Source organism: Populus trichocarpa, chromosome 1, assembly GCF_000002775.5.
Source record: "Populus trichocarpa isolate Nisqually-1 chromosome 1, P.trichocarpa_v4.1, whole genome shotgun sequence".
Taxonomy (NCBI): domain Eukaryota; kingdom Viridiplantae; phylum Streptophyta; class Magnoliopsida; order Malpighiales; family Salicaceae; genus Populus; species Populus trichocarpa.
In genome coordinates, this window is record NC_037285.2 from 14,403,041 (window position 1) to 14,414,475 (window position 11,435).

An 11,435-nucleotide genomic window follows, 5' to 3' on the forward strand; every position below is an offset into this window, starting at 1 on the left:
ACTGCATACTTTTTAATGATTCCTTGTTTTGTAGTTTGTGGTTGTGTGTTTTAGAATGTTTCCATTGGAAAAATATTATTTATGATTTGAATTGCAAGGGTCACCTTGAACGTGACAGATGCTGGCCTTGGTCTCCTCTTATTGTATTAAGTTATCGAGTCAAGTGACGTGATTTATGACGTGATTTATGAAGAGATTTAATATCTATTAACAGTCCAATGACACTCTCATCAATGTTGTTTTGTACACTCATTACCCATATCAAATTCTCATTCAGTGGATGTTAGCATTGACTTGATGTTAGGTTTGCTTGTACCCAACATGCTATTGATTCTATTTTGGTTGTGTGTTGAATTATTATAACAAAAATTAAAATTCATTAGTTTTTTTTTATTGTGTATCAACAATTCATTGTGAATGAATTTTTAAATTTTTTTATAATGATCCTTGAACTTTTATTTTACGTGATTTGATAATTTGCATAATTTTTTAGGAGGTAGCCTTGCATTGTTTTTTTTTTAATTATTGTTTAATAAATTTTATGTGTGTGTTGGTTTCTATTATAAATTTTATGTGTTTTTCTATTATAAATTTATTTTGATAGAGGAATTCATTAAACATGACCAGATAAATTACCCGTGTTGCGATGTTAGATATCTTGATCTTCATTTCTCACTTGGTTTTCTCAATTTTATTTTTGTTTATTGTTGATGATTTTTTTCCATTACTTTACACAATAGTTATTGAGTTATTTACATTTAAGAGTTTTTTTTTTGATATATATGCAGAATTTGGTGGAAGAAACTATTTGACCAATGCTTGTCCAAGAAAGTTTAAAGGCTTTAGGTGCTTTTAGGTTGCTTTCTTTTAGGAGAAAAATGTACTTTCTAGGACGAGTGTTTGAGGTATATACATACTCATTTTATATATTGAGTTTAGACACATAGATAGATACATAAAATATTTTTGCAGACACTTAACTAAGTTATTCATGTCCTTGTAGTAAGAAGAAGTTGACAAATATTTGTTACTCTTTACTTGTTAACAGTCACTAAGACTTCACTTCTCACTCAAAAGTTGGGCTTTTATACTCTTTTTGTTGAGTTGCTCAAATAATAACTATGTTAGATTGTTGTCCCTTAACATTTTACAATTTAATTCTTATATGAAATTCGAGATAGTTTAAGCAAGTTTTTTGTATGTTATATATTTGTTGCTTGAAAACCAAATCAAATACCTTTTAATACTATCATTTCTTGATTGCATGCTTAGAAAATATTTTTTTTCTTTCAATTATCTTACAATTAAAAGTAGCATGCGTTTCTAGAAGTAGTCCGCGGTAATGCGCAGACAACCTATCTAGTAGGTTTCTTAAATGACTTATTTTATTGCATGTAGAAAAACTATGGATGCTTCTTGTATTTCTCATCATCTTTTTAAAAATGACTATTCATTTGTATAAGACTCCTAAATTTATTAATAGGATACCAAGTTTATAAATAATTTTTGAAAGAGTCTTCCGGGGGGTTGGGAATTCAATTGAATTTTAGCAATGCCTATCATCCTTACACATATGATCAAATTGAAATAGTGAACCGAAGTTTAAGGATTCTTCTAAGCTACTTCTAAGTAGCTTAGAAGAAAACAAACCAAAAGTGGTGAACCGAAGTTAAAGGATTCTTCTAAGTAGCTCAGAAGAAAACAAAGCAAAAGTAGTGGGATGTTGCCTCGTCACAAACTGAGTTTTCCTACAACAAGTCCATAAAGCGCACCACTCAACTTAAATCTTTTTAAGGTTGTATATAGTTAGAACCCACCAAAGACACAGTATATGATTGAGGAAACATTGCCAAGTGGACTCTTTACTGCCCGGTGCCCGCATCCCCCATATCCATTGTTCTATTTTGAATGCAATCGAATAGTTGAAACTTGAAAACAGTTTTCACAGATTTCTGAGCAGTTTTGGTGCTGATTTTTTTCTGAATATGCCAAATGGCAAATCACCGTGGAGCAGGACATGACAAATGTTACTCTAAACTTACAATAAATTTCAATGCTCCCGTGGCTCTGTTTTCACTGTAACATCGTTTCCTCATTAATCTATGAGTTCACCATGCCTCTTTCACAGAAAATAAAAAAAGTTACCATAAACTTCTGCTAAATTTTATTCTGATATGAACATAATCTTCTATATGTAAAAATCTATATGGCCGTACCCTTTAAATTGATGATATCACGGCTTTATGTTTCTTCATTTCTTCAAGTTAGATGAACCTGTAATGTTTGCATGACTTTTGGGTTCATTCCTAAGTGTATTGCACGCATCACTTTTAATCAGCAATTTTTTTGAAAATTAGTATATAAAATAATTTAGTTATTCAAATATTCGTTTTTTGTTATTGTTATTTTTCTGGTGAAAAGTAAAACGTGTAAGGTTTGCATAAAAGAAAGTACATAAAATATAGCTTACTATATATATTTGAGACATGTTCCTGACAGGAGTGAAGGAATCATGGGATACGAACACAAGTAGATGTGTTCATGGAGTATTCTATGTTTTATTTTTGTTTGATAGTATTTGGCAATCGCATGCCCATCAGATTAATTTTTTCTTTTATCAATCCACCTCATCATGTTGGCTTCAAGTTCTACTAATAAGAGTACAACATAACATTTTAATCCCAATCCCAAAGATCTCTCCATGGACTCGACCAAGCTTTTGCACCCTTTCACCTTCTATCTCTCCACCGCGGTGGCCATTTTTCGGTACCTCCAAACCGGTTTCTTTTGCCTGAAACGGATTCCGATCTTTTTCACCATAGTTGATACAGTGATTTCATTGTACTTCAGGTTATGTGGCCTTTCACCTTTCACCATTGATTTAGACGATCAAACCACGATGCATTTTTGGACCTCCAATCATAGGAGGTTCAACAAACCTAATCTAGTCATGATCCATGGCTATGGTGGTGATGCGCGGTGGCAATTTGTCTATCAAGTGCGTTCTCTGTCGCAAAACTTTAATTTGTATGTTCCAGATTTATTGTTTTTCGGCAAGTCTTCTTCGAAGAGATCAGGCCGAACTGATACTTTTCAAGCAAGGTGTTTGGCTGAATGTTTGAAAAGATTGGGCGTAGACAGGTTCTCTGTGTACTCAATTAGCTATGGAGGGTTTGTGGCATATCGGATTGCTGAAATTTTTCCAGAGGAGGTGGAGAAGGTCGTGATTGTGAGTAGTGGGGTAGTTTCCAGTGATGATCAGATAGAGGAGCAGATCAAGAAAATTGGAAGAGATCCAGCAGCGATACTTTTGCCTGAACATCCACAAGATCTAAGGTTCTTAGTGAACCTATCAGTATACAAGTGCAAGCCCTTGAGGTGGCTTCCTGATATATTCCTTCAGGAGTTTATCAATGTGGGTTGAGTTTAGATCAACTACATAATTCTATGTTTAATTGATGCATGCCTGCTAGAATATGGTTTTGTTGATAATTACCGTGGGATTTAGTTTAGAACTGATAAAATCCTCAGGTTTTAATTTTCTAGGCAATGGTTAATCATCAGAGAAAGGAAAAATTAGAGCTACTGGAGCACTTGCTGGCCAAAAAAGCTGATATAAGCCTTCCCATTCTAACACAGGTATGCTTTGTTTTCAACTTTTAGGAATCATTTCGAGTGAAAACAACTGCTGTTAATTAATCTCCATTTTCTGCTATTCGCTGTTTCAAGGAAACACTGCTAATATGGGGTGATCAGGATAATGTGTTCCCAGTAAACTTGGCCTATCAATTGCAGAGGTAAATTGTATACACATTAGTGCTAGTTTTTCAAGCCTTCACCATTTACGAATTTCATTCGGAAGTGACCATTATTAAAACTCCATTGTTGATTGTTGTTGATCACAGGCATCTGGGACCAAAATCAAGGGTAAAGATAATCAAGGATATAGGCCATGCGGCCAATATAGAGTCGCCCGATGCTGTGAATGATCTGATAACATCATTTGTTTTGGGTCGATCCAAATGGGATATCCCATCAGTTTCTGAAAAATCCAGTCTCAGTCAAGTGTATTAGGAATTATATCATGTAAGATTTTTCTACCAGATTATAATCCAGTAAGACAAAAGGGTTTCTGCTATCAAACCGATTTACTCTTTCTTGTCGTGCTGAGGTTGAGAATGGCATGGGAAGGATGATCTTGCTGTTATAAATCTCAGTAAACTATCGTTTGAATTTTTGTCTTGTTCTTGGGCTGTGAGGCCCCAACTATGACCATAAAAGAAAAAACAGAAGTGGTATTACTACTTTATTAACAAAAACCTATGGTGTGTGTTTTTCACCCCCACAAATTACTGTTGATTGTTCAAGTAAAATTATTATTTTGTTTTTTAGTGAAAAAATAGATGCTTTTTGTATTTGGGGTAATTTAATTTGAATTTAATTGATACCTACTCAACTATATATATTAATTATTTTATTTTTATTAAATAATAAATAATAATTCATATAAATATTGATTTTTTTTACCTAATAAATAATATATTAAATATAAATATCAAGAAATCTGTATCATAGCCATCCGACGCAAGACACCTCTTCCCAATGCCACCGTAATAATAAATAAATAAATAAATAAATAAAACATGAACAACAAGCCCCTATACAAACAAAAATGTCATCACGTTCCCATGAGCAAGCACTGGCCGCCCTGCTATCCCAACTTGCTCTCTCCTTCGACGGAGCAATTCTCGGGGCAGCTCTTGCCTACGCCGCCGTACGTGCAATTCTCAATTACACTGCAAATTCCAAATCCCTTGCCAAAATCAGCAAGGCACCCACTCTTTCCGTCTCCGACCTCCGATCGCTCCTTCAAAATCACGATCAAGACCACCAGGACCATGAGCATAACCTCGTAATTGTCAAAGGAATCGTTGAGGCTAAATCAGCCGTTGAATGGACATGGAAGGAGAGCTTTAGACCCCCTAAGGTCTTGCTTTCTCATAATTCTGCTTATAAGGCGGTTATTCTTCAAAAAACTCAAACTGTACGTACTCTTTTATTTATTTAATGTTTATTTATTGTTATTTTTTGCAACCCAGAATTTGTAGTCTGCTGCGGCTTTCATTTTTTTCCTTAGAAGAAAAAACAGAACAGAAATTGGGAGGTGATAGAGACTGATATTTGTAAGATTCTGTGTATATAAGGAAGGTTTAGATTGTTACACAGGCATTACTTGATTATTGGGCAGGACTAAAAGTTTTGCATTTGTTTAGATTGACAAGGAACTGAAGTCGAAAGCTCTGTTTTGGGAGTCTTGTTGGCTGTTTCTCTGATTATTTCACAAGTTGCAAGAAAGGCTAATATACATATGTACATGTTTTCGGTTTATGTTTGTCAGTGTATATACAACGAATGGAAGGGCTTTTTAGGATGGACTTCCGAGTTGCGGGCTATCTTTGGCAGATCTTTGAAAGAACAAGAAACAACCTTATTAAGAACGGTGAATTCTTTTAACTTGCCAATTTTCTTTCCTTGGGTCATTTTATGGAGATTTTTGCTTCTCTTAGATTGTTCAGTGGATTGAGTGTCTGTCAAGTGGGTTATTTCGTGGATTTGATGGGAAGGACTAACCTTATGCATTGTTGTTTATTTGATAGGTTCCTTTTATACTAGTTGAAGGTGCTCAATGGCCACGGTCTGATTATGTTATCGTGAACATGGTCGGATCAGCACACCCCCTACCTCTTACAACTGTTTATCATCAGTTGCAACGCATTGCTGCTTCTCGTTATACATTCATTCAGGCACTTTTTGGTCATGAATACCCTGTGAGTTCCAAATTTGGTAATTCTAGGTGCTGCTTTATCTTTCTTAAAATAATTTTAATGCGTCTTTAACTCATATTGCTTTCGGTATTGCTTTATTTCTGCTGTTGCATTTCTCCTTTAGATGTCCTTGCTAGGCCTGACAGCATAATCTGTTCTGTTTTGAAGGTTGGGGTGCTTCACGAGGAGAAAATCCTGCCATTAGGGAAGTGTATCAGTGCTGTTGGCATTTGCAATTCTAAAAAAGGAATTCCTGAGATAAAATCTTGCAAGGATCTTCCCTATTTTCTGTAAGTGACTTAGTTTGGAAAATAGCCTGTTGGGTTTTGTAGTTAGACATGCATTACAATTGTGATTTACATCTTCCCCTTGCATATGGGATTGTGTTGAGATTACATTAATTCATTGCTGTTAACATTGATGATGGTGGTGCGTGAGAATGACAATTTACTTGTTGGGTTCAAAAACTATGTTGGGGTGCTTACCCCATGAAGCCATGGTGGATCATTGAATGTTTTTTTCAATCAGTCTCCTATTGTCCACGACTTGAGTATCTGAATGAAATCAATGATATTATATTCTCTCTCCTCTTCTTGGAGCATTGTCAATGAAATAACTTTTCTTCTGGGTTGTTGCAGGGCTGACATTACCAAAGATCAAATGGTGGCAGATCTTGCCTTCAAGGCGAAAATACAGCTATGGAGTGGTATTGTTCTTGGTTCACTTTCAATTGGGGTCCTTGGCTTCGCTGTTATGAGGTATAGTAGTTTCTGCTAAAGATTATTTGCTGCAGAAGTGTTTGCCCCTTTTCTTGCCTTTCACTTGGATTTCTATTTCAGTCACATGTCAATAGGGAAAAAAATTGATGCTTATCTGTCACGGCTGAATTATGAACAGAAATAATCAATCAAGTTCTAGCTATCAGATCTGATTCATTATCTTAATCATTAAGAACAATTTGTTTTTAGGAACTGGAATAAATGGCAAGCGTGGAGGCAAAGACACTCTCACCTGCCGAACCATACTACCATTGATGCAGATGTCTCTCGGATTGATGAAGATGAAGCAGGAGATGTGCCAGATGGACAGTTGTGTGTGATCTGCTTAACGAGGAGAAGGCGATCTGCATTCATTCCCTGTGGGCATCTTGCATGCTGTCATTTCTGTGCTATATCAGTTGAAAGTGAGGTATCCCCCAAATGCCCTCTCTGTAGGCAGGCAATCCGAAATTCTATCAGGGTTTTTGAATGTTGAGTGACAGAGAATTACTGTTTTATGTAACATAACGCTGTATGAAGAGTATATCTATGGTATAGAAGGTAGCTCAATTAATTTCCATGTCTAGGAATAGAGCTCGGTCCATATTACTCGCATTTAAACTACCCTAACGAAACACTACAAGGATGATGATAATACTAGTCAGGAAAAACCGAAAATGACTTCAAGAAAAGAAAAACCCGACGACCTACCATTTTATGCCAAGTTCTAAGGGCCATTGTGGTCTTAATGTGTTTGGAACAGCCCGTCCTTGCGTACTGTCAGGGGATTTACGTCATGTTTAGAATTTGTGTTTTTTTATTTAAAAATACATTAAAAAATATATATATTTTTAATATCAGCATACTAAAATAATAATAAAATACTAAAAAAATATATTAATGTAAATATTTTCTTAAAAATTACTAATTTAAAAAGGCATGGTCGAACTACTCTTCCAAACATTACCAAATTTTTGGGTTATTTTTCTTGTTCGTAGCTATATTGGTGGATTTTCTTCTGTTCTCGATTTCTCATCAATGACACTTTCTTCGTTTGTCAAGGCAAGTACTGCTTTCCTTTTTGAGAAAAACTGGCAGATATCAGCCATCTCGGTCGGTGAAAACAGTCTCAAGAGCCAATTAATTGGTTTTTCGTAATTGCATCTATGATGGGAAAGGTCGAGATTGGAAGGGAATTTGTCATTGTTATCGACCCCTGTCGAAGGAGAAGGTAGAGTAGGTTACATAGTGCTCGGAAAGGAGCAAATGTTTTGTGCTGCACTTGTGTAATATCATCACTAAAAATATCAAAGACGATATGTAACAGAAGCACTTCCATAGTCTACCAGAAAAACATCACACATTTACATGAAGAGAACAAGATACTGCTAAAGTTTCGACTCACTTCCTTTCATATCCAACTTCCATAGTGAACAAAAAGAAACAGGCTGCCCTTTCCACCATAACCCCACACAGCCATCTTTCCCTTCCCCTCTCATCTCCCAGTTACTATCATACTTCCTCAACAGTGCTCGAGCTCCATCAATGGCGTCTTCTCCAAACAACTCGCCAACAAATCCCACCCCTCTCATCCTCTCACACCATTTTTCTTTTCCTTCATTCATCTCTCCACGATTTGTCAAGGCCTTCGCTGCCTCGCCTTCCATCATCCGTCTTTCGACACTCTCTCGGCCTTTGAAAGCTGAGCTTGTTGAGTCCAAAAACCTCCATAAATACTCTACTCTCCTTGAAAATCCTGTTGCAAAATCCCCACAACTGTTGCAGCTACAATCCATATTGTTTTCGGTGAGTATCACGCCTTTTGGCTCCAACCTTCTCAGAACTCTCAAGAACTCAGTTCTTTCATCTGGTGTGTTGTGGTTTAAATGATGGAGTCTGAATTGCGCACAAACTATTAATGCTTCGTCGGGTTTGGTGTCTATTATTCGTCCACTAAGTTTTTGTAATGAGTGGTTATCAAGCCTTTTGATTTGCAAATTGATGTTCATAGACTTGGCAAAACCTAGTAGTCTGGAGGAAAAATTGTCTCCAGGTGGACCTATTGAAAACGGGGTCTCAGTGGTTTGATCATTTTCAGAAGCGGCCGTGATGACTGTGATGCGTACTAGAGGAGGAGGTCCTCCAGGACGGCGAGTCAAGGCCTCAAGAAGTGTAGGCCACTGTACACCATGGGATACCCCAATATCAAGAACATGAAGGTTTCGCCTAGGATCTTGTTCCTGTGCAAGAACTTGAAGGATAGATGCATTAGCAATGTTGTGAGGGAAGGCAAACCAAGGACTCACCTCGTAGAATTTGAGTAAAGATTTTTGAAAGAACTTTGGCTCAGTAGAAGCAAAAGTAATGGTTCCTGTAGATGCTGAGGACAAGCTTGAGGAGGATGATAGGTGGTGAGTCAGTGCTCGAAGACCATAAGCTGCTAGCCTGTGGTTAGCATCGCCAGTTAATGAGGCTAGCTCATGGAGTACATACAGAAGGTGCTGCACCCGTGACATGTTTCCAATAGGGATAGCGGCTGCACAAGGATTGAGTAACTGTTCTGCCCATCTCCCTTCCTTGTTGTTACCGTTATTGCCGTTAATACCTGTACCCTTGTTGGTGGTTTTCTTATTTCCATTTGATTTTTTCACTACTACCACTGCTTCACCATCTTGCTGTTTCTTGTTTATCCAATTATTTGGATTCTTTCTCTGATGATGATTCTGGGACGTTTTGGTAACCGGGTCTTCAGGATCTTTCCGTTTCTTGTTTGAAGTGGTCGATTGTGGGTGATTAGATAAGGTGGGAGTAATTGGTGGTACTAGGCTAGTTGTATTGATATTTGTGGTGGTGCTTGTGGTTATGCTGCTGCTGAGACTAGCGTTGGTGTTGACTAGATCCTGGTAAAACTCTTCTGCTTGATCCCACCATTGATAGGGATTGGTATCGGCTGTGCTGTACGGATCATCAAAGAAAGATGGCACGAACGATACTGAATCCTCTAGCCAATCCAATACGTGATCTGATGTATGGCTTGGCTCTGATTCTTCAATGGTCATTTTCTGCTTGACACAGGATGGAAAAGGTGCAATGGAACAGAGGACAGATCTCGTAGACTTAATTTCTCTTTCTGGAAGGAGACGGTAGAGAGCATATTCTATAGGGCTCGGTGTGCTGTTCATTTGGAGGTTGTGATGTTTTATTTAAGCCATAGGAGATAGAGATTACAGAACATGAACTCTTGTTTTGTTTTTGTTATTAACTTATTCTCTTGTTATGTCAGAGTGGTTGAGATCTATGCAACGATGATGTTCGCAGAAAGAGCCTTGGGGAATTGTGATTGGTGTTGACTATTTGGATTCTCAAGAGACGGCAAACTCGGTCTTTGCTAATTTAAAATTGCAACTTCATGTTTGGTTCTGTTTTGTACCATTTGTGGTATGGTTTTGTCTCTGGATTGAAATAGACCTATCCACTACAACCAAGTTTCTAGTTTTGGACTGCCATGGAAGATACCCCATTGTTGCTTAGAATTTGTTAAGAGCCCTCTTGTTCTATAACTGGAGCCCGCCCAAAGTGGTATGAGCCTCGACCAAATCAATTCTCAGTTTTGACTCTTCCATTGTTGCTTTGTTATTTTCAGGTAAATAGTAACCTGCTGTCTGTAATCAAATCCTTTCTTTTTTATTTTATTCCAATTTTTGTTGCCTGAGGTTCTCGAATAAAACTAAACATTGCAAGAAACTTCAAATGATCGTAATTTTCCTTTTTCTGATGAACAGATTTCATTTCTTTTTTCTTACCAGGCTGAAAGAACAGATGATGTCAAGTCTTGTGATCATTTAGCATTTCTGTAAAAGATATATGTTTGAGCAGCATACTCTAAATGTGTTGTATTCATCAGGAACTCTCAAAACCCGGACATTTTTTCGCTGTTTTGAGTAAACTTTAGTTGCTTGAGATGTGGGTAAAATTTGATTTAGCTTTGTTTGTAACACTTTCTTCCCGAAGATGGTCATATTCTATAAAGAAGAAGAAAGAAAAGAAAAACACAGTAAATGCAGAGATAATTGAATTAATTTCTATCTGCCAAGGTATGATAACAGAAAATTTCAATCCCATTTTATCATTCAAGTACATAAAGGTTTCAGTATGCAATTAGCATGAAAAAACAAAATCTATACATGACATGAAGCTTGCCTCAGATTAGGAGGCTACTTATTCTGAAACAATGGTTATGAGGCTCAAGAAGAACCACTAACAGAAAACAAAGGTAGAAACTTAATAACTAGCTCATGAGCAGTGTTAAGCATCAGTGTAGATTTGCTTTGGTATGGCAGATATTGTGTCTGAGTGAATACTCATGGCAGATAATCTGTCTGCTCTAGATATTTTCCACCATTTATTGTATGCAGCCATGCTCCCTTCTTCAACTAGACAGTATTCTAGGTCGGTAAGAGCAAGAACCTGCTGGTGGATGATGGTCTTTTATATTTTTAATTCAACACAGGCTATAAATTTTCACGTCTGCTCTAATATTCTATACCAACAAATGTACTTTCACTTGGAAATTTGAAGGATTATGATCATGAATCCTTACTACAGAAATCGAAAGGTAAATTATATCTGCAATGTGGCTTGCCGGAACTAAAGCTCCACTAGTGGATTGTTGATCCAATATTTTATGTTGGAGGATAGTTTCCCTAGAAGAAGCCTCCTCCAGAAACAAGTCACAGACATGTCTCCTCTTGCAAGGAGGCATGATTGAGAAATGCCGCAATATAGGACGAGAAGCTAATAGTATGAAGAAAGATTCCCGGTTGAGAATAAACAATGGACAATTTAATGTACG

At 36.9% G+C, this 11,435-nt stretch overlaps 3 protein-coding genes across 3 annotated transcripts; 2 read left to right on the top strand and 1 right to left on the bottom strand.

Moving 5' to 3' along the window:
- Positions 1 to 2,496: 2,496 nt before the first annotated feature.
- LOC7478100 (uncharacterized) lies at positions 2,497 to 4,237 on the top strand. The gene is made up of 4 exons (XM_002298055.4): positions 2,497 to 3,415; positions 3,547 to 3,639; positions 3,730 to 3,797; positions 3,906 to 4,237. Exons 1-4 carry the CDS (start codon positions 2,702 to 2,704, stop codon positions 4,072 to 4,074), a joined length of 1,044 nt encoding a protein of 347 aa, XP_002298091.2. The 5' UTR covers positions 2,497 to 2,701; the 3' UTR covers positions 4,075 to 4,237.
- A 406-nt stretch (positions 4,238 to 4,643) lies between these two features.
- On the top strand, positions 4,644 to 7,163 carry LOC7478101 (E3 ubiquitin-protein ligase SPL2). Its single transcript, XM_002298056.4, has 6 exons — positions 4,644 to 5,044; positions 5,399 to 5,500; positions 5,658 to 5,828; positions 5,994 to 6,115; positions 6,464 to 6,583; positions 6,794 to 7,163. Exons 1-6 carry the CDS (start codon positions 4,673 to 4,675, stop codon positions 7,077 to 7,079), a joined length of 1,173 nt encoding a protein of 390 aa, XP_002298092.4. The 5' UTR covers positions 4,644 to 4,672; the 3' UTR covers positions 7,080 to 7,163.
- A 605-nt stretch (positions 7,164 to 7,768) lies between these two features.
- Positions 7,769 to 9,827, bottom strand: LOC7478102 (protein NODULATION SIGNALING PATHWAY 1). The gene has a single exon (XM_002299553.4). It carries the CDS (start codon positions 9,763 to 9,765, stop codon positions 7,972 to 7,974), a length of 1,794 nt encoding a protein of 597 aa, XP_002299589.2. The 5' UTR covers positions 9,766 to 9,827; the 3' UTR covers positions 7,769 to 7,971.
- Between the last annotated feature and the right edge of the window lie 1,608 nt (positions 9,828 to 11,435).